The 24,125-nt window shown below is 45.1% G+C and overlaps 1 protein-coding gene across 1 annotated transcript in view; it reads right to left on the bottom strand.

Annotated features, from left to right (window-relative positions):
* The window catches only part of SND1 (staphylococcal nuclease and tudor domain containing 1), a gene marked incomplete in the record, with an annotated part of 904,817 nt that overhangs the window by 39,192 nt on the left and 841,500 nt on the right, over positions 1–24,125 (bottom strand). The window contains 2 exon segments of the mRNA XM_078777892.1: positions 16,437–16,506; positions 17,344–17,467. Of these exon segments, the coding sequence (XP_078634018.1) occupies positions 16,437–16,506; positions 17,344–17,467 (194 nt within the window).

Genomic DNA, 24,125 nt, shown 5'->3' with positions numbered 1-24,125 from the left:
TTTATGTGTGCAGGTGATGAATTGAATGAGGAAAATAAAAAAATGTATTTTATTAATATAACTCCTTCAACGTTAAATCTAAAAAAGCCAGAGAGACAAGAGACTCTTTAGTCAACCTCAGACAAACTGTGCTTCGCCCATGTTTGCCGAAAATATTCTTTGCCCACGGCTCTGACAAGGCTTTAACAGGCATGTGCATGTCTGTGTGCGTGTCTGTGTTTGTATTTGTGGTCATTAAGCATAACATATCATTCTCTTTTTAACAGGCATGTGCGTGTGCGTGCCTGTGTGCGTGTCTGTCTGTCTGTGTTTGTGGTCATTAAGCATAACATATCATTCTCTTTGCTAACTTCCCCCTCCTTCCTTTCATTATTCTTGTCCCCCCCCCCCCCCCCCCCCACTCTCTGTCTCCCCCCCCCCCTCTCTGTCCCTCCTCCCCTCCCCCTTCCTCTCCTTTCCTCCACCTTCCCATTCCTTCCCCCTCCTTTCCTCCCTCACCCCTCCCCCCTCTTGCTCCCTTCCTCCCTTCCTCCTCTCTTCATAATTCAGTCATGAAGCAACTCTTCATTACCTGGCAACGCCTGGTACTTTTGGTCGTCTATAACAATAAATGTCAGTGGCAGTCAGTGTGTCAGTGCGTGTGTCTCATCCATAACTCTGAAACCACGAGACCTAGCAGCCCAAAACTTTGCATGCATACCAAAGGAGCTTGGAGGGAGTGCATGCATAAATGCTGGGTATTTGGGTACATTTAAACACCTGTTTTGAAGATAATTAACGGCTTGCTCATCATCAAAAACCAAAAATAGCCTCAGCAAGATGACACGCCGCCATCTTGGTCAGACCACTGTCACTTTCCAGGGTTGTTAAGCTGCCATTTTGTTTCAGCCTGCTCAACAATGCTTTGACAATTGGAACAGGCCGCACTGGTTTCTGCATGATAAAGCGCTCCTAATTTATTTTTCCACTTTCCTTACTCATATTATTGATTGAGCTTTAAACCTACAAATTGCTGTGTACATTGATTTTTGATTGGGGCGATGAGATTTTCCCGACTCCTCTGCATTATATGATGTGATTTTCCCGACTCCTCTGCATTATATGATGTGATTTTCCGGACTCCTCTGCATTATATGATGTGATTTTCCATACACCTCCATGCTCCCAGTGTTAATCACGATAAAACTTCACGGGATCACATTTATTATCACGATGCACTTTACTTTGGGTTTGAAAACATTTCCATTCGCTGTTCGATTAACTGCAATGCCTCGTACATACAATATTGTACGTTAATTTATTTTCTACTCTCACTTCTTCAGTCTTTCCTGATCCTCGATCAACATAAACAGCATCCGCTCAATCTTCTCCATCAAGCTGCCATGAGGATGACCATCCCTTTTAGCCGATAACTGGGTTACATTATTGATGCTTTCTTTAATCTTATCAGCGCTTTTAACGATGGTCCATATGGTCATTGATGGCAGGCTCATTAGCAGGACATTTATCACTCATGTTTAATGGAAATTAACTTCAGAAAAAAGAGCGCAGTTCACCGGGTGGATGCTGAAGAAAGTCTAAGAGGGTGTGGGTATGCTAAGTGTTCTTTATGAGCCACTACAGTGACCATCCAAAAATCATGTAACACTCATGGGATTGGTAGGGGTAGTGGGGGAGTTTAGCCTCTATATCAGTCACAACAGTTACATCCTTATGCGTACAGTACTGTATACAGTACCAACTGCCAGGAACAGGTGACGTTTTATGGAAGCATCACGACATTGAAAGAAAAGTGATCCCCTATTGGTTAGCAACATTATAGTAAAACAACGTTGTTAGAAGTGACGTTGGAGGATAACTTACTGTAATTGAATATCTAATAATGAGAGCCATTTGTACGCATCAGTGGAACTGTGTAGTTCTGTAAAGGACCCACTGAATCTTGTGCACATGGAGGAAAGTCTGATCTTGATGGCCCAAAGTACACACTGGGCTCTGAGCTTGCTTCCACTTATACATATGATGGGTCATTCTTGCATGTCGAGTTTGCAGTCAGTTAATACCACTCCATTGGCATCTCTGTAGGTCAAAGCCTGGGGCTCCTTTGTGGGATCTTGAATTAGCCGGCCATTTCGGATTGATGCCTTTTCCCATTGCTGCTGCCACAACTCCTCAACATTATTATTGACCACTGCAGGTCCCCTAATCTAGAAAGGCTTCTGTGACGTCAATTGAAGTCTGGGAGGATTCAGCAGCCCTTCGTGCATTGGCAGGTCAGCATTGGATTGAATCTGAAGGTTCACTCGGGACGTTCGTGCTAGCCTGCGAATGTTCAGGGTGGTGATATTAGTCAGCACAGGGAGCCATGGGAGAGGGTTTGACTTCAGTATGCCAGATACAATTCTCATTGCAGAGTTCAGGATAGTGTCAAGGTGTTTCGTGTGACTTATCGCAGCCCAGACAGTTACACAGTGTTCTGTAGTGGGATACACCAGAGCAAGGGTAGAAGTGTGAAGACTGTGTGTGCAAGCTCCCCAGATAGTACTGGCAAGCTTATGGATGAGGTTCACTTTCGTCTTCGTTTTCTCACAAACCCTTTTTAGATTTTCCCTTTATGTCAGGCTGTTAGAATGATTCCAAGATATTTGTGGTGTGGTTTGTTCTGGACTGACTTACCAGAGAAGGCAACATCTAGTTTGGCGTGAGCCGGGCAAGTGTTCAGATGGAAGGGAGTGACAATAGTTTTTGATGGATTGGGGCGGAGTCTCCATTTGGTGAAATACTCCTCCAAAACTTGAGGTTGTTCGTAACAACTCTGCTCACATCATCAAGTTTGCACAATTGGTAGGCAAGAGCAAGATCATGAGCATAAGCAAACTTTCAGGAAGAAGTCACAGGTAGGTCACTTGTATACACGTTGAAAAGCATCGGGGCTAACACTGATCCTTGGCGGAGAACATCATTCAGAGTTCTTGGTGCACTGGTCATATCCTCGATTCAGACTCTGAAACGACACTTGTTAAGTATAGATGCTAGTACTCACATGATTGCACGGCAGGGAAGGAGCTTTGCTGGTTTGAGAAGGAGTCCATGTCTCCAAACTGTGTCATAAGCTGCTGACATATCTATCAAGGCAACACAACTCTTGAAAGAGCGCTGGTATTCAGCTTAAATGGACGTTGTTAAAGCCAGGGCCTGATCCAAGGAGATTCTCCCTGGTTTGAATCCGGCATGTTCTATTGCGATGGAATGCTCAACTAGTGATGAGATGGAGCTTAGCAGAAGACGCTCAAACATTTTGCATGATGTGCAGAGTAATGATATTGTGCGGTAGCCTATTGATTCGGTTGCGAGAGGACGCTGGCGTTGCATATTCGCCGCTTCTCCGACTGGATGGATGTACAGGGTCTGCTTCTACTTTTCTGACCTGACATCTCACACCTGTCCTGCCTTTTCACACCCGCACGTGCCGCGTGTTCTCCGGCTGGATAACGGAATCTGCTTTTGATGGTACGGAATACGGAATCGAAAGGCCCGCTCCCGTTGTTTGTGGCCGTGGCCTTGTTTGCCGGTGGCCTTGTGGTCTTGTGGCCTTGTTTGCCGCTGTGGTCTTGATTAGCGGCTGCAGTCGTTTGCCGCTGCGTTTGCCGCTGCGTTTGCCGCTGCGTTTGCCGCTTTGCCTCCTCGACCTTGGCCTCGTGCTCGTCCCTTCGCTCCTGCCTGGCATGGCTCTGAAGTACTCCGCCGCAAGGCTTCTTCTGCTCAATACCCGCTCCACCCCATCATGCATCTCTGCCATCAAATCAAATGGACTCCTCCGACGACCCAGGTACATTCACCGTGGCTCCGGTCGCAAGTTTGTTTATTTGCAATCAGGTCACTCCATCCCCGTCCTCTGGTCGGCTCAGCGCACTCTCACTCTTCGTCCCAGCGCACCTGGTCACAGCAACCCACACGATCGCACCTCTTGCCTACGAACCCTGGCTAAATCACCTGAATTCATCCCTGCTGTTCAAAACAACATCAAGCTCACCCTGTTCAACACCCGGTCCCTCAACAATAAATGCCTCATCCTGAACGAATACATCCTGGATAACAAACTGGACTTTCTCTGTCTCACCGAAACCTGGCAACAACCTCTGGACTACTACACACTCAACCTCACCACACCCAATGGATATTCCTACGTCAATAAACCACGCTCGGAGGGCCGAGGTGGTGGAATTGCCGTTATCCACCGTCAAGACATCAAGACCAACCTCATCTCCATCTCATCTGCTCCATCATTTGAACACCTGGCTTTAAAACTCTCTGGTCACATGCAGTCAGTCATGGCTGTCGTCTACCGCCCTCCCAAACCACACCCATCATTCCTGTCTGACTTCTCCTACTTTCTGACCCAGCTATGTTCCCTCTCCCCCTCAATCCTCCTCCTTGGTGATTTCAATATCCACATGGACTCCACTGACTCCACAATAACCACTGACTTCACTGATTTACTCACCTGCTTTAACCTCACTCAACATGTCGACTTTCCTACCCATATCCGTGGTCACATTTTGGACCTTGTCTGCTCCACTGGATTAAATTTGCACCATCTCTATGGCTCCGACCTCACCCTCTCTGACCACTTAGCCATCACTCTGACCATCAACATCCCCGCCCCAACACCAAGGCATTATCGCACAATCAACTTCCGTAAGCTAAACGCTCTTTCACCTACCTCATTCTCATCCACCCTCTCTGAAAAAATGTCCACTTCTCCCTTCATTGACCTCCACACCCCTTCCGACCTCACTGACTACTACAACCACACTCTCTCCTCCTGCCTTGACCAGCTTGCGCCTGTAAAAACCAAAACAGTTTCTTTCACCCATTCTGCTCCCTGGTTTACCCCTGAACTCCACCTGATGAAAACTCGTGCTCGCCAACTTGAAAGACTCCGCAATAAAACGGGTCTCACAGTTCACTCCCAAGCCTACAAGGACCACATACAACACTACAAAGATGCCCTCTCCCGCGCCCGCTCTGCCTACTACTCTCAAATTATCCACTCTGGCTCCGGAAACCCAAAAGCACTCTTCTCGACAATAAACAAACTCCTCCGCCCCCTGAACACCACCACCCAGTCATTCACAGTAGACAACTGCATCTCCTTCCTCTCTTTCTTCCAACGCAAAATTGACAACATCTACAACAGCTTGACCACCGCCGCACCCGCTCCCCCTCCAACCACCTGCCCCCCCTTGTCCTGCCATCCCCTGTCTCGGTTCTCCCCAATCTCTCCTACTGACCTCTCTGAACTCCTCATAGGAATGAAAACTGCCACCTGCACTCTTGACCCCATCCCCTCCAGCTTTGTCAAAGCCTCCCTCCCTGCTCTCTCTCCACTTATCATTGCAACAATAAACTCCTCCCTGTCTACAGGCATCGTCCCACCTTCCCTCAAAATTGCTGCTGTTACCCCCATTCTAAAAAAACCTGGTCTAAACCCTGACACCCTAAACAACTTCAGACCCATCTCCAACCTACCCTTTCTGTCAAAAGTTTTGGAACGCGCTGTAGCCACTCAACTCAAACATCATCTCTCTGCCAATAACTTGTATGAAACATTCCAATCCGGATTCCGCTCCAACCACAGTACTGAAACTGCTCTCCTCAAAATCACCAACGACCTTCTCCTCTCCTCTGACGCTGGCAACCTCAACATTCTCGTCCTCCTCGACCTCAGCGCTGCCTTTGACACCATCGATCACACTATCCTCCTCACCCGACTTGAATCCACCTTTAACGTCACCGGCACTGCCCTCTCTTGGATTAAATCATACCTCTCTGACAGATGCCAGTTCATCTCCATCAATAACTGCAAATCCCCCACTGCTCCCCTCCCCCAAGGTGTCCCCCAAGGTTCAGTTCTTGGCCCCCTCCTCTTCATCCTTTACCTGTCCCCGCTCGGTCACTTAATCCGCCGTCATGGTCTCCAATTCCACTGCTTTGCCGATGACATCCAGCTTTTCATCTCCACCAAGTCCGTCTCCACCGACACCCACTCTATCCTGACAAACTGCATCACTGAAATAAAATCCTGGCTTCAAATCAACTTCCTCAAGCTTAACTGTGATAAATCTGAAATAATCATCATTGGCCCAAAAACGCTCACAAAATCCACCCATAACTTTGCCCTCAACATCGACGGTATCCCAGTATCCACCTCCCCTCACATCCGGAATCTTGGCGTCATCTTTGACCAAACCCTTTCCTTCGACAAATACACTAAACAGATCACAAAGTCAGCCTTCTTTCACCTGAAAAACATTGCCCGTCTCCGCTCATCCCTCTCCTCCACGGCTGCAGAAACCCTCATCCACGCCTTCATCACCTCCCGTCTGGACTACTGCAATAGCCTCCTCTATGGTTCACCCTCAAAAATCACCAATAAACTCCAATACATTCAGAACTCCGCTGCCCGTCTACTCACTCATTCCCGGACCCGTGACCACATCACCCCCGTCCTTTACAAGCTTCACTGGCTCCCCATCCCCCAGAGAATCCAGTACAAAATCCTCCTCTTGACATACAAAGCCCTCCATAACCTGGCCCCATCCTACCTGGCTGACCTCCTCTCCAGACACACTCCCACCCGCAACCTCCGCTCTGCTGGTACCAACCTCCTGACCCCCTCCATCCGGACCAAATTCAGATCCTGGGGGGACAGGGCCTTCTCCATCGCTGCTCCCACCCTCTGGAACTCACTACCTCACACCATCAGAGGCTCCTCCTCACTCACCACATTCAAAACATCACTAAAGACCCACCTGTTCAACGCTGCATTCAACATTCAACCCACAGCATTTAACCCCTGACTATCTCTTCTCCTTCTCCCTCCTTTTGCTTTAAATATTTCCCTATTGATTCTTGTCTTGTCTTTTTGATTCTTGTCTTATATATATGCCGTATATCGCTGCTGTTTGTTTTCTTGATTCTTGTCTTTTTGCAATTGTTGTTTTCATGTATTGTTATGCATTATGTTTTCCACTCTGTCAAAGCGCCTTTGGGCTTCTGGAAAAGCGCTATACAAAATAAATGAATTATTATATATTATTATTATTAGCCTAAAGGGTCATCTCGCAGTTTCCCTGGCTTGTGTATGGCGATAACCTTAGCTTCTCTCCACATTGAAGGAACGTTGCTAGACGAATGGATAGCCTTGCATTTAGGCCCTCGGTTCTTTAGGAATTCTGGTGATACATCATCTTGGCCAGCAGCTTTCCGAGGCTTTGTCGATTTGAGTGCCTCTTCTACTTCATGATGCCAAGCTAGGGGATGCCAAGCGAGAGGTAGTAGGTAGTGTGGCCCTGGTAGCAGAACGTTCCTTATGCACATTGGTCCTGTGTTGCTTGGCGGTGCCTTTGGAATTATGGAGGAACTTTGACACTACAGTATTCACAGTGACCTGTGGTGGGTGATGTTGGAGTGGGCTAGCAGCACCAAGGCGGCGGAGAAGGTTCTAAGCTTTCCTGCAGGAATGGGTGAAATCTATACTCCTTAGTTTCAATCCATATTTAATGGCATGCGGAGTCAAGAGATGAAAGAAGTTATGTAGCTGTGTCTGGGTTTCCAGTCATCTCTTACTCATTCAAAAGGGCTTCAGTTTCTGGAAGTCAGCAAGGGGTGAAAGTTTTTTTTTTTCCTGTAGTCACGAGGGATGTTGCTCGTGGCAGCAGATTTGAGAACTTGGCAAGGGACTTTATAATTAGGACCAGGATCAATGGAATTGATCTTCTCATCTACTTCTGTAGCAAAACGCGGCCAATTGGCTTTATGAAAGTTCCATCAAGAGGAAGGCTTTGATGAGATGACTGGAACTTCAATCCCAACATGGATGATGGCAGGGCAGTGCTGGCTGTGAGCGAAATGGGGGTGTATCTTACATGACCCCATCAAGTGCTGCGATGACTCGTCAATTGACACAAAGCGGAAATCAGGTTTGCAATTCCTATTCCATCTGCAGAAATGGAAGGAGCCGAGTTGTTTGTCATACGGCAGACAGGTGAAATATTTGGGAGAATTGTGCCTTTGATGATACAAGCACGAGAGTTGGCGCACAGTTAGAGTATGCCCGAAGGAAGATATTTGGCTATAGGACCATCACAGATTTGTCCTGTGACAACAATGGCGGCCATTTTTCAAAATGGCCTCCATTACTTGTAATTTTACAGATACTTGGTACATTACTGTGTATAAACTGTTGTTGTGGTCATACAAGCTTGACATTTGGCACATAATTAAAGACCCCTAACTATGGGGTTATTATATATTTGTCCTGTGACAACAATGTTTTTGAAATGGTCGCCATTTATATGGTATATTATGGTATATGGTATATTAATTTGTATAAACTGTTGTTTGAATCATACAAGCATGGTATTTGGTACACAGTTAAATATTCTGACTATTAGAGTCATCACAGATGTGTCCAATAAAAATGGCGCCCAATTTTTAGTACGGCAGATAGGTGAAATATTTGGGAGAATTGTGCTTTTGATGATACAAGCACAAGAGTTGGCACACAGTTAGAGTATGCCCGAAGGAAGATATTTGGCTATAGGGCCATCGCAGATTTGTCCTGTGACAACAATGGCGGCCATTTTTCTAAAAAGGACAAATCTGCGATGGCCCTAAAGCCAAATATCTTTCTTAGGACATACTCTGACTGTGTGCCAAATGCCATGCTTGTATCATCAAAGGCACAATTCCTGCACCTATCTGCCATACTATTGGCATGATGTAGGACAAAACAGTTATTAGCTGAAGTCCAATCAGACAACTGTTCATCAGAAATTTTGTTGTCGCCAGGAGTGGTGTTGACTTAAAATCTCTCAGATGAATTAAAGTATTATGTGATACTGGGAGGGCAGGAAGTGGCCAAACACTAACAGGTGATTTATACAGTAGATGTTGCTGGTTGTCAAGCAACCAATTTTCAAACATGCGAATAAGATATTAGAAGTGTTGGACTCAGATATTACAGTCCAATCAAATAGTGTGTAACAGATGTAGGTAGTAACACCATATTTATCATGATGCACTGCCGCAGAAAGTTTAAAACCACAGATTTGTTAACGAGAAGGAGGTTGTTGGTCAGCAATGTGCATTTCCTGGAGGGCAATTACATCGATGTCATGCTCTCGGGCTAGTCCGGTGAGTTAATCACATTTTGCTCTGGACAGGCCTTCTATGTTGAGCTGCAAGATCCGCAAACTCCCTCCAATGCTCCGGACAGATCGGCCCAAAGAAGGGCCTATGGGGGTGGATCAAGAGATCAGCATACGAGAAAACTCTGGTCGTAGTCAACGTGTGGCCCTGAATGGGTTTTTATCATCTCCCCTTCCTGTTCAGGCTGGAGTTCCCCAAGGCAGTGTTCTGGGCCCTGTGCTTTTTCTGGTCTTCATCAATGATCTCTCCGACTCTCTTGAAAATCCTCTCTATCTCTTTGCTGATGACTCCACTCAGTCTCTGCTGCTCCATTCCTCATCCCTCAGATCAGCAATCTGCAGCCTCCTCACTCTCTGCAGACCTGGACAAAATCACAGACTGGGCAAACAAGTGGAACATGTCTTTCAATCCTGACAAACCTCACACTCTCACTTTGTCTCTCCGAAAAGACCGTCTGGACGACCCTCCTATCTACTTTCTCAACAATCCTCTCCAAGAAGTTCTGTCACTCAAGCTTTTGGGTCTCACTATCTGCCATGATCTTTCCTGGGAAAACCACATTTCCAAGCTGGCCTCCCATCCTCCATCGTGTGAACTCCTTCCTTGGCACACCTGAGCTCCTCACCACATACAAGGCTTTCATCCGCAGCTCAATGGAATACTGCTCTCCCCTCTGGGCTGGTGCTCCTGCCTCACACCTAGCTCGTCTTCACGCTGTTGAAACCAAAGCTTTCAGAATCATTGGAATCTCCTGCGATGAAGCTAACTCCAAGGGCCTCTCACTCACACACCGCAGGCAGGTTGGTGGTCTTTCTGTCTTCTACCGACTTCTCTCCGGCCTTGCTCCCCCAGCTCTCTCTGTGCTCTGTCTCCCAAATATTCCTACAGGTCGCACAAGATCTGCCAGCAACCCTCTTATGGTTAAACTGCCAAAATCTAGGCTCTCTGCTCACCTTCACTCTTTCATTCCCCTTTTCTCCCGCCTCTGGAACAAACTCCCTTACTCTCCTCACTCCCTTCAATCCCACTCCTCCCTCCAGGTCTTTAAAGCAGCTGTTCACCACCATCTCTTATCTTCCCCCATCCAAAACCTTGATCTCTTCTACCACTGTTAATTCACCCCAGCTCCACTTTTTTTTGAAATACCAACTTCTTTCCTGGAAATTCTAGCAGTATCCATGTGTTTTATACCTCTTCCAACCCTTCCCCTCCCCCTTTCCATGCCTCCTCCGCCCAAGCCCTCTCCCTCCCATAGATCTCCCAATGCCCCTGTTCTCTGCTGTTGTACTTGTGTGCTTCCCTCTCTCTCCCCATCTTGCTCCCGCTCCCTTTATTGTATGTTTTGTGTGTCCGTTTGTTTTTTTTGTGATTGATGTTAGCTCTTACTCGAGCCTCGATCTTGTATACAAAAATAGAATAAAAAAAAAGTCATGTAAACTGCTCACCTCGACTCATTTCCTATTTTTTCACCACTTGTGTGACCAATTTCCATATTCTCTTCAATCTCATTCTTCCCCGCAGGCCTTCAAAAGACAGTTGGTCACCACAATGTCAGATCATCCCCTATCCAAAACCATGATCTTTTCTTCCCCCGTTGACCCTCCCCAAGCCACCCCCTTTTCAGTTTTTCCTTCTTGAGAGTTTGTAGCTGTATTAATCTTGCCCCCTAGCACTAAATCTAACGCACATCCCTTAGTTCTTCAAGTTTTCCTCTCTTTTGTCCACCCCTGCTGCTGTTGGTGTGTTTTCACCCTCTCTTTATACTGTTCCTTTTGTCCTGTTACGTCCTGACCCCTTCTATGTTCTAGCTCCGCCACAAGCCTCGACTTTGTAAGCAAAACAAAACATTAAGAGCAATAAGGCGTTTGGTTTCAGGGCATCATGCTGTTGGACAGCAGCTTCCATGTTGAAAGCAAGGATTACGATATACCATTGCGATCAACATGTAATTAGTATGCAAAGAGTATCAAGGAGCCTGAACATGAATATCAAAAAGGTGGATAAAGCTGCGGCAAACTGTGAAAGAAACAGACGATGGATGGATACTTATTATTAAACTCTTGATCGATGGTACGTAATGCAGATAATCCCACACATGCAACTTTGCTACATTCTAATTGTTACAACTTATGCACACCATGAAGGTAAGTCATTTTAGCGAAGCAGTAACTCTTAAAATGAGCTTATGCCATGGCATGCTGTCCGTACATCTGAACATCCATCCTCAATATTTTAAACTCCTCTGAAAATGATGGGATAACCTTTCAGCACACCGATGATCGGTGCATAAGTGGGCTGTCAATGACTGTGAAGACAGGAACTTGTTCTTTGCTTAAGTAAGCTGTGATCTTGAAGCAGTAGCAACTATGATGTGGTAAGCTATTTCAGAGCATTGTGGCTGTGGGCACGAAAGATGGGTGGTCGACCTGGGTCTGATAGGAGACATTTCCAGTAGCATTAATACTTGTTTAAGGTGAAACTAAAAACGTGGCTCCTTCGTCGGGGTCGAAAATACATCTGGTATCTCCAAAGTGAATGCACATTCGATGACGATTCAATCATGAATACCGTCTGCTATTTGTGTATCATTACCCAGGTGTGACTGTTCCGCTGAAAGAAATTCTCCTGTAGATCAAGGCAGGTATTTTGAAATTTGGTTGTTGTTGTTGTTCGTATGCAGCCTGTGGCTGCTGGGTGCATCATTTTTATGGAAGCGCATCTGTGGCACTGATGCAGTGCCCCGATTACCAGTGAGCTGGTACTCAATTTGCCGACCTTTGAAGGATGACAGGCTGAGTCAATCCCCCTGGCGTCAATTCGACGATCGACCGGGATTCAATCTCAGGATCCTCGGATCCCAAGCCGGCACCCTAACCGTTAAGCCAACACCAGGCTTGACATTTGGTGAAGGTCCTGGCACAAAAGGCTTACTTCTTTTGAAAAGCACCATGCGATCACGGACGTCAAATGAATGCTAGCAACAGGATAGACAGCTTCAACTTCCCTCTGAAAGACTATGTAATGACCATTGATGCAATGACCTGCCTGTGAAAGATCAGCATCACCATTTATAGTTAGGTTGGGGGTCAAACCCAAACAAGATGTGTCAAAGGCATTCCGTGACCTCTCAGCTATGCTGTCAATCCAGTTACATCTGGTTAAACATGACATGGGTCCCCTTCGATATTATTTTCTGAAAGAAGACACCACCTCTCATTGGCCTTCTTTGATGGAAAGTCCGTTTTTGGTGGACATCTCAGAATGGACAAATAATACATTGACGACATGGTGCTGATAATATCCAGGATATACAGTTCGGTTGGGAAGGTGTTCAACCAGCACCTGAGTGCTTTTCATGAAACTTGACAAAAGTCTCCTTCAGGTGGTCGTTTTCAATGTTTTTTCTGAAGCCCTTTCCCAAACTCAGAGTTTAAGTAAGGTTATGTACACGGATAAGGCATGCAGGGAATCGGACACAGTGTTCACACACACACACACACACACACACACACACAGATATGGATACGAATATAAAGCGCATTTGAAGTGCAAAAATACATTGTTTCTTCCACAATCGAGCAAGATGGCACCAGCCCTATTGAGGATTCAACATTCTCTACACCACCGACGTCCTCACGGCTCATGACATTCACAATGCAGACCCAGACAGTGTATTTTTTGACCATTTTTGTGCTCAGGAAGTCTTGGATCAGAGGATAGGTTTCCCCTCACCAGCTCCATCAACTTTCCAACTCCTTCAGCACCGATCAAAGAATGGCATGGCATGGTTCTCAACAATCCACGTGTTGAAGGTCAATGGCGGCATGTTTCAGCAATGGCGTGTTGATGGTTAATGGCGGCAATTCGCCGTCCGGTGGCATTGTGAACATGATTTCAATCGCTAAATGGTGTGATACAAATAGTCATACCCGTATCTGCATCCGTGTCCGGACATATGTCAGCATAGACATTGAAAACCATTGATTGATTCTAAAATCACCACCCTTTCTCCAAGTGAAAATGTCATAACTGTTGTTTAAAATAATATATATTTTTTTGTATACAAAGTCGAGGCTCGTGTAAGAGCTAACACGTAAAAACAAAAACAGAACCACACATGAAACATATAATAAAGGGAGCGTGAGACAAGAGGGGGAGAGAGAGGGGAAAGTGCAACAACAGTGGAGAACAAGGACATCAGGAGATCTGTGGAATGGAGAGCGCTGGGGATTGAAAATTGAAACTTTTCAACAACGATGACAACCCAACTTCAAAAATATTTCGAGTTTATTTGCAACATGATCCCGAGCAAAGGATTTTTAAAATGTAAAAACAAATGAGAATTTTGCCATTGCCTTTCACATCTTTTCACTTGGAAGATTTGGTTCTATTGATTCAGGGTCCAGGGGGGTATTAGCTACCAGGATAAATAAAAGACAAGCTCTGATGTTGGATCAGTTGTTTGCTGGCCTGCATACCAGCAAAGCTGTCGAGGAGCTGACAAACTAACCAGTTAAGATTTTTACGAGCTGCTGGCAGACATAAGCAGTTATGCAGGGCTGGCAGGATAGCCTCGAGGTGCGTTTGAATCTCAACGCAGCTATAAACTGTCATCCTGGTGTGTATCGCATGTGTGACGAGGCATCTATGTGTTTTCTGTCCCACAAATGCACATTAGGCTGGCTGTCCCACCAGCTAGCATTAGTTAGTGGATGGTAAAGATCCCATGGTGTCTTTCATGAAGAATAGGCAATTGCTGGCACCATGTCCAAATTCCTCAACCGACAAGGGGCACAGTCACATCTCCAGCAAATGATGCGACTCGCAGCCATGTGCTGCATACGAAAGAAGGACAGCAGCTACGCAGGCTCAAAAAGGCCTTTTTATTATTTTGGCTAATTAGGTATGCAAAGACATCAACACTATATTTTCAGCACTTTTCCTGGTGTTCTTGCACTTCTGCAAAGAACCTTACGAGTTCAAGCCTGTTTCAGAAAATAAAATAGGGAGATAAGCCAAAAGAAGCCTTACATTTCCCGATGCACATATTTTCATGTTTATTACCTCTCAACTGCAAACAAGGAGGCTACTTTGCGTCAATACTTGGAAGTAATAGCTCTGGACTCAGGACAGGCTAGGCTAGGGTATAACCAAGGGCATTATAAGTAACCACCAGAAATAGCAGGAAATCTTATAAATATTTTCAAGTGTCTGTGTGTTTGTTTGTGCATTTGTGTGTTTGTTTGTGCATTTATATATTATTCTTTCATTGCCGAGCACATAGCACCAAATTTTGGCTGTAGGTGTTTCAGAATCTGAGCAAGGTTTTAAGCCACTACACGTTGGCATTGACGTCCGTTTTGAGGCCAGCAAAGGCCACTACGAAGTGTATATTGGGATGCTAGGTCAGGCAGTGCTGCTGCCAGGCCACAGGCAAAAGGTAGCCACCAAGCGGTCAATAACTCCACAGCTTTTTAATGTCCAACACATCCCGAAACCACTGCCGGGAAAAGCTCATCTAGCCGGGCAGCACCGGGTAAGCCAGTGCTCTTAAAATAGATTTTTGAGCAAAAAACCAATCACAAATAATACTAGAATGGCACTTGGTAGAGCACATACCTACGCCAAGCTGAGGAGTTTACGTTTTGTATTCCAATGATAGGCCGGATCTAGATTCAGGCCTGAACTAAAATTATTTAATCAGCTTGTGCTTGTCACCTACCCAACTTAGTCAGGTTCACCATGTTTTTTCGTTCCAAGTTTTTGGAGATGAGCAAAACTATACATTTTTGGAATATTCAGAGCATGAGGAATCCAAAAATTAATGTTGGCATTTGCGTAGACACCTTTGCGAAAATGACACTCAGGACAGTGATGAAGATCTGTGACAGCATATTCCTGAACGGTATAGACCTCGTAGATCCTGTGTATAGGACTTATAGTTCAATCTGATACTAACAAGGCTGCTTTCTTGCTTTATAAACCCATACCTATAACGTCAAAGGACTTGCAATATCATGTATTATGTCACAAATATAAAGACAATGGTTTTCAAATACCTTTGTTTGTTGCTTTTCTATAAACCTGAGCACTATTTTGAGGCCTTTATTGGATTCCTTGACCCAGAAAACATAGGATTACCATATTTAATTAAGTTTCTAGGTTGACTCGAAGCCGAGATAGCGCAAAATATGTATTTTATTGCGGCCATTTTGAAAATCCAAAATGGCGGCCATGCAGGTGTCTGTGCAAATGCCAACATTGATTTTCGGATTCTCCATGCTCTGATGATTCCAAAAATGTACAGGTTTGCTAATCTCCCAAAATTTTGACCGAAATTATATTTGTTAACATAGTGAACCCGACTAACTCATCCACCTTGTTTTTCATAACTCATCCACAACTTTTTGAAATATCATGCTACATATCATTTTTGGCCCCATCCCTCAACGGTGAAGAATTACTTTACAAATTCCGGATCCGGATCTTCACCAAAATCTAGTCATTTAATCTTTGTCACACACCCAACCTCTTAACCAAATTGCATCTGAATCTGCGTCCAACTTTTTGAGATATCCCTTTCACAGACAGATAGACACAGACAGACAGACAGGAGTGAAAACCTTCTGTGGAGGAGGTAAAAATGATGACCAGAGAGTTCATCTGGAATAGAGGTTCAGCAGTTGTTTTGTCTGTGGTTTAAAATTACATTATAGGGACCTTAATGTCTGGTGCCATTGACAACAATTAATGGCTTTATTCAACAGCACCAGCAGTATAACTAACTGTCTTTTAAAAAGGGTACCATGGGCAGTGCACAAAAGTGAGAATGGCCACAGCAGGATTTTGTTCATTTTTAAAATGACCCCTCAAGATAAGGAAGGTGTAACAAGCATTTACAGAATGAAATTTTGGAGCAGACCTGGAGAGGTATGTGTGCAATCATGTAAGCATGACACTGAAAAGGAAATGGCAGAAAGAGTGAAGGTGAGAGCATGATATCTAAGACTGTGTAAGTAAACAAACTTGGTTAAGTTTATATGTAGTCAACAACAAAATTATGATGTGCAATCAGAGAAAACAAATATTATTGACGACAAAAAAGGAAGGTCAGAGTAGAAAAATAAAGGAAGCTAGGCCATTGGTAAGACAAGTCGGGTCCAGGGGAGTCAAAGGAAGATTCTCGTTTTCGAGGAAAAAATAAATAAATACAAACTCACATTTCCATAGTCCACATAAAACACCAGTACTCTGCCAGGTCCTTCAATTTTCTCTATCTTTGCTCTGTACCTAGAGGAGAGAAGCGTTGGGAAGGAGGGGTGGGGGAAATAGGGAGTGGGGATGGGAGAAAGGACTGTGAGGGATAGTGAGGCAGCATGAGATGTGTGAGGCACAAGGGAGCGGATTTATCACCGTGCAGAGAGTCCTGCGCAAGCTCGTGCCGGTAAAGAAACAAACGGCTCCCGAAGGACACCGGAAAATGTTTTTGAATGATTGCCTTGGCTGCTGCAGTTGGATGTCTTGGCAGTAGCCAAGGTTACACTCGGCTGACGCCGCGTTTTTAGCCTGTCCCTCTGGGGCTCGGGAAGGGATTACATCAAGACAATCCGCAAACGCGTAAGAAAAGAGGGCGTATAATTTATACGTGTAATTAAAAATCAAACAAACTCTTTAAACATTTGCATCATTATGAAAAGAAAGGCTGATGAATAAAGGCCAATTTGTTTGCTTGCCTAATTTCTAGAGACTCAAGCTGGGCAAACAATTAGTTTCCAGTCAAATCCTTGGCAGATGAACAATTTGAGCAAATTGGAATCGCGGTGAGAGGCCTAGTTTCTCTAACTTCTGCTCGCTCTTACGAGGTCATCATTACCCATGGTCTCAGTAATTTCCTGTCTTAAAAAGCTTACCTTTATCTTCAATCTCTGCTTCTGCATTACTTCCATGAAGAGGCAGGTCAACAACCCAAAATGTCAACACCATGCTTTTCCATACTTAATCTCACAATCCTCGTCCCACTAACCTGCCCCAAATGTCGAAGCATCCTATCGTTACCTTTCAAACAAACTGGCACGCAGTTTGCAAAATTACCAGAGTTCAAATGACCAGCCAGACAAGACAACATACCATTCGTTGTCCGAGAACTGAGCGATGCAATTTTGGCCGCGGCGTGGTGTGAACGCGCCGGGAAGGGGAGGATTGGCAGCAATGTCAGCACGCATGTTCTCCATCAGCTTTTCCAGCTGCGCACCTGCTCATGACACCGGGTGCATAAAATCAGTTACAAGCAAAATGGGCAACAGGAATTCCCTTTACTGTGTATCAAAAAAATTTTGGATTCTGCTGAAGTTTGTAAAGCCACAAATTAAACGCACACAGGAATATATACACAAGGAGGGTGTACACAATAATAATAATAATATTAATAACAAAAATACAAGGCATAAAGAGACAATAAAATGTGATTAAATGTCCAAATTGTCCTCACTATTTGCAATTATGAAACTTCTGAAACTTTCTAACATGTGTTAGCCAATCCTTACTTAATCCTATCAAACTAATCACCAGCTGACCTAGGGGATGTTCATTACCAGTAGGAATGTGTGGCTACACCTGACACGCCACTGGACTTTAAGGTATTTGTGCACCGGTTATCTATCTATAATTCCAGTAATCTCTGTGTGTGTGTGTGTCTGTGTGTGTGTGTGTGTGTCTGTGTGTGTGTGTGTGTGTGTGTGTGTGTGTTTGTCTGTGACCGCTGTTTCTCGACAACTACCGGTCCGATATACTTGAAACTTGCCAGGTATATTGCTGGGGACCCGAGGATGTGCCTTTTCAAGGTTTGAAATTAATCGGAGAAGTAGTTACCGAGCTATGGCGATTTAGCCGTTCGCCGTTCGCTTTGGCTTTGCGAATGGACCAAACCATTTCATGTAAATAGAGGGGGGGGGGGGTTCTGTGGTCGTTGCGAATGGACCAAACCATTTCATGTAAATAGAGGGGGGGGGGGGGGGGTTCTGTGGTCGTTGCGAATGGACCAAACCATTTCATGTAAATAGAGGGGGGGGGGGGGGGGTTCTGTGGTCGTTACTGCCACGTGGTTTCAAAGTTTTTTTTTGTTGTTGTTGTTTGCACGCATGCTTTTTTGCACGCACGTACGGGCACCCACGTACGGGCACGTCCTAGTAATAATAACACTATCAATAATAATATGGTGCCTTACAAGGAACCTTTGATGCAGAAGGACGCCATTAGGCCTATTAAAGCCTGCGCTATTACCAACCCATGGTTGTTTGTCCATGCTCTATTCTATTAAATGCTGAGCATCAAGCAAGGAAGTAAGTAGCATGTACCATTTTAAAGTGTTTGGTATAACTCGGCCGGGGTTCGAATGACCAACTTCCCAGACTCAAAGCGGACGCTTCGACTATTACACCACTGAGACTGACGAGAGGTTCTCAAATCATGATCAGGATAGATGACACCTCGCGCGTGTCCCATTTATAAATCCTTTACCTGTGAGCGGCCCTTTCCAATTTAACTTTGGCACACAAAAAAAGGATTAAACTTGGCCGAGTCAATGACACAACTTCAAGCCTCCTCTTCCTTACGTTTGCTTACCAAATTCCAGACATGATTATGCGACTTGACTTTGAAAATGAGAAAGTGTTCTGTGACACCATCACACCACTCAACACGTTTAATGTTCTCATCTAAGTGAGAATATGTGCCCTGAAAGCACATTTTAAAAATTTGTTCATTTTTTTTTGTGTTGTGAATGAATTTTTTTTTAGATTCCTGACGTTTTTTTGTCTTTCGCTATTTTTGGCATCCTTGATGGTTACCCCACTCACCCACAACAAAGGATGGGCCTGGTGTGACACCTGACATCATGGAGCGAGGCTTTCTGACGATCATGCACCAAGATGACCCCGTGTTGACGCATTTAATAAAATCACAGCCTGCCAGTACATGGAAGGTATTCTTTGATCAGCAGGACAATGCTCACCAAAGTCTCCAAGCAGCAGACATCCAAAAAACTGTTCTATACCAGAGAAATGTTCAGTGACGTTATTGTGTGGTTTTTTTTCCTGAACTCGACATGCAACTTGAACACCGACCGGTAGGATTATTTTGTTTCCGACAATTTCTTGTCAATAATATGTGTGAACTGTTTTGAAATCTCTTCATTAAAACTGTAGTTAGTTGAGAGCACTCTAAAATTATGAAAATGCAACAACTCTTATTAACAGGTAAATGGTTTCTCCACCAGCAGGACGTGCAGTGGCATAAGTGTTTTGCAATATTGAGGTTGACCTCCAACCCAACAACGTGATTGGATGTTGCAAATTATTGGCTTTCAAGTAATTTGTCATCAACAGCAGTTGTTATTAACAATTTATAACAACAGGTGACTGCATGCAATTTTATATGCATTTTTGAAAGTTTATTGCATGCTGCATACGGGAAAACAGGTAAGGAGGACAAGCTTTTGGAAAGAACGAAGTGTAGAGAAGGGCAACAATAAATTCATGATGAAATTTGTTACAAAAGATGACATTGGTGTGATGTAGAAGCGCAGAGCACAAAAGGGAACAATGCCTTGGGAAGCGAGGTCAAATGTGACCCAATGTCACCCGTCGATGAATGCTTGAGGTGAAAAGCGTCTGTTTCTGTTGTTTACCACGAGGATTGAAAACAATTACAAACTAGAACAGCCAGAGCACACATACCTCCACCAGGCTGAACAGTTTATGTTTTGTATCCCACTGATAGTCCGGATCTGGATCTGGACATTAAACAAAAAAAATTGGCTTGTTCTTGACATCTAACCAACTCATCCACCCAGTTTTGTCATAATCCGTCTGCAGCTTTTTGAAATATTGCCCTATATGTTGCTTTTGGCACCATATATCAATGAAAAAGTCACTTAAAATTAAAAAAATTTTTATCGTGTCCGTATTTGGATCTTCACCAACATCGAATAGATTTGTCCTTGTCACACACCCAACCTGTCCATCAACTTTCGTCCGAATCCGTCCATAACTTTTTGAGATATCGTGCTATATATCGGTTTTAGCCCAATCACCCAATAGTGAAGAATCACTGAAACCATTATCTGATCAGGACCCGGATAAAAATCTTCACCAAAACTGATTCATTTCTTCCAGGTCACACACCGATTACTTGTCCACCAAGTTTTGTCCAAATCCGTCTACAACTATGAGATATTGTCAAATACATACATCTTTTCCCCAATCTCTCAATGGTGAAGATTCACTTAAACTATTCTTGGATCCAGATCCGGATACGGATCTTCACGAAAATCTAATCATTTCGTCCTTGTCACACACATACCCAACCTCTCCACCAAATTTCGTCCGAATCCGTCCATAACTTTTTGAGATATTCTGTTCACAAACAGACAGACAAACAAACAAACAAACGGACGGGTGAAAACATAACCTCCATCCACCATCGGTGGCAGAGGTTACTAGGGAAGCCAAAACGACAATGTCCTTTCACATTTTCGACAGGAACAGTCTAAAATTATGAACATCAAGTAATTCCAAAGGTAGTAATCTATCTATAATTCCACTAATCTCTGTGTGTATGTGTGTGTGTATGTATGCGACAACGATTTCTCGACAACTACCGGTCCGATATACTTGAAACTTGCCAGGTATATTGCTGGGGACCCGAGGATGTGCCTTTTCAAGGTTTGAAATTAATCGGACAAGTACTTACCGAGCTATGGCGATTTAGCCGTTCGCCGTTCGCTTTGGCGTTGCGAATGGACCAAACCATTCCATGTAAATAGAGGGGGGGGGTTCTGTGGTCGTTGCGAATGGACGAAACCATTTCATGTAAATAGAGGGGGGGGATTGTCACTGTACTCGCAAGCCGTTCGCCGTTCGCTTTGGCGTTGCGAATGGACCAAACCATTTCATGTAAATAGAGGGGGGGGATATAATTTTAGATAGATATATAGTACGGGCATATATATAGTACGGGCATGCCCTAGTCATGTGAAATGTCAATTGTCACTGATATTTTATTTCATCATTTCCTTCCAAGCCTGGTGTTGGCTTAGCGGTTAGGGTGCCAGCTTAGGATCCAAGGATCCTGGGTTCGAATCCCGGTCGATCGCTGAATTAGTGCCAGTGGGGTTGACTCAGCCTGTCATCCTTCCGAGGTCGGCAAATTGAGTACCAGCTCACTGGCAATTCCCTGTGTCGCAAGAGGCGACTAACAGGGTTAGCGGCAGGAAGGGCATCCGCCCATAAAACATTGCTTCAGAAAGGGGGCCCGAAAAAGGCCAACCCCCGCTCTGCGGGGAAAAATGGCCTCTACAGGTGGTTCTTATTCTTCTTCTCCCAAGATACGCATGCCGAATCACCGGGCGAATCAAAGTATATTTGCCGATTCAAACACGAGGACAACCAAAGTCGTGGTAGCCAAATCGACTTTGCTTTGCACGTCACACAAAGCTGTATGTACTCCCATCAAGTACACAACAAATCAAATTTGACCTTTAATAAGAGGCTCTTTTCAAAAAGAAGAAACTGTTCAAGTACAGATTTCCTGCTTCAAAAGGAATGATGAAAGTGCATGGGCCTACAGAAGATGCAATGAGTGATCGCCTCAGTCCATGTCTGAGTCTGAGTCCTCAGTCTCAGATCGCCTCAGTCCTTCCCTGGAAGCCACAAATGATATGGAAGTGTCATGATGTGGAGTGGTATTGCTGAAACCTATCGCACCAACTTGATCCGTATCGGCCAGCGAACAGCTGCCCTGCGCACCACCATTTCCTCCCAGTAAATAAGTCAAGTTTAAGCCAGCCGTCCTTGCTCTGCTGCCAGACCTCCCACCTGCCATTTCAAACCATGACGACGAGATGCCTGCTGCCATGCTTCAATACCTGCCTGCTTGTTTCAATATTTGAAATATTTGCAAGCACAAATAAATATTTGCCTGGTCTGACTTTTTACTTGCTGGCCCCATAGCCACTGAACTGCTGCCCCACTCCTCCAATCATTTAGTGGTTGGTTGCAGTGCAACTGTTATTGACGATCATCCGCAGAGCCATTTTAAGCCACCGAACTTGCGAGTTGGCTTTATGGTTACGGTGACTGGCTTGGGATCCTGGGGTCCTGAGTTTGAATCCCAGTCGGCCATTGAATTAACAACAGGTGGGGTTGACTCAGCCTGTCATCCTTCTGAGGTCAGCGAAATGAGTTCCAGTGCACTGGTAATAGGCGCACCATGTCAGTGGCGCAACCGCACTCTCAGCCAATGATGCTACCTGCAGTCCCCGTGCTGCATACGAAAGAAGAAGAGCCATGTTTCTGCGTTTTCGAAATTCCATTTAGAAATGATAAATATGTGCATAGGGATGGATGCATCTGACAAGAAAAGATTCTGGTCGACAGAACAGATACATGACGGTACTCACTACACTTGTAATGTTTTGGCGATTGGAAGGGACAGAATTGTTGTTGTTAAATAGTCTTTTATTCTCACCCTGTCTCATTGAGATTCGGGAACCAGCTGCTGTTGAGACTCAGATTTTTGTCTGAGGGAGAGAGAGAGAGAGAGAGAGAGAGAGAGAGAGAGAGAGAGAGAGAGAGAGAGAGAGAGAGAGAGAGAGAGAGAGAGAGAGAGAGAGAGGGAGAGAGGGAGAGAGGGAGAGAGGGAGAGAGGGGAGAGAGAGGGAGAGAGAGAGGGAGAGAGAGAGGGAGAGGGAGAGGGAGAGGGAGAGAGAGAGAGAGAGAGAGAGAGAGAGAGAGAGAGAGTGAGAGAGAGAGAGTGACAGAGAGAGAGACAGGTAGCGCACTGTTCCAAAATTGACTTAAGGGTTAATGACGGGTTAATTGTGCGAAAGTTATATCCTAATGAGGGGCACCGTAAGTGTTTGTGAACCCCAATTACCATTGATCAGAATCATGTGAATAGTTAGATTCCCTGTCACCCTTTATCTTGGTGTCAGTCTCCTACAATCTTCCATTCGTGTTTAATCCTGAAATCATCGCAATTATAGTTTCATACACAAGTCACACTCACTAATGGCGCTTCCATTTGTGATACAATGGAGCTTCGAATGCGGGTTTTAAAACTATGGCTGCACAATGCGTGCGACCTCGCACAACCGGAACATCGACAGCACATGTGAATTCCCGAGCAGTAGCGGGCAGGAGAGCTGGCTATATAAGGCCATGATCATGCTTTGCGCAATCAAGAGTCAGTGGAGATTGAGATTGGAGAGATACAGCCAGGACACCCTGCCAGTGACATAGGACTCGTCTCTTATCTCCTCGCCATGCTGAGACACACAGCTAGGACCATCAAAGCTCTCTTCTTTTTCTTCTTCTTCTTCCTATTCTCAGATTCACAGCCCAGAGTGCACAGAAATGAGCCAACCTTCATCCCTCTCCCCACCCCATCAGCACAGCAGGACAGCCAAGAGCACGACCAGATCAGGAGAGGTAACCGCGAGCATGTCTATATCACACCGTTGCCGCTTCAGGAAACACACACACACACACACACACACACACACACACACACACACACACACACACACACACACACACACACACACACACACACACACACACACACACACACACATTATAAAGATTCCCACAAGGCCGACCCCACCCCCATGTCCTGAATCCCCCACCCCCATGAATCTCGCCCCCTCTCTCCTTCCCCAGTGTCCTGTCCCCCCCCCTCCCACCCCCTGCCATCTCAGCATCCTGCCTCCTCTCTGCCTTCCCAGTGTTCCATTCCCTCTCTGCTTTCCCAGTGTCCCGTCCCCCTCTCACTGCTTCCCCAGCATTGTTCCCCCTCTCATTGCTTCCCCAGCTTCCCACCACCTCCATGCTCACCCACGTCACATTCCACAT

Source organism: Myxine glutinosa, chromosome 1 (assembly GCF_964187855.1).
Source record: "Myxine glutinosa chromosome 1, kmMyxGlut1.1, whole genome shotgun sequence".
Lineage (NCBI taxonomy): Eukaryota > Metazoa > Chordata > Myxini > Myxiniformes > Myxinidae > Myxine > Myxine glutinosa.
This window is presented reverse-complemented; position numbering and strand designations above follow the sequence as displayed.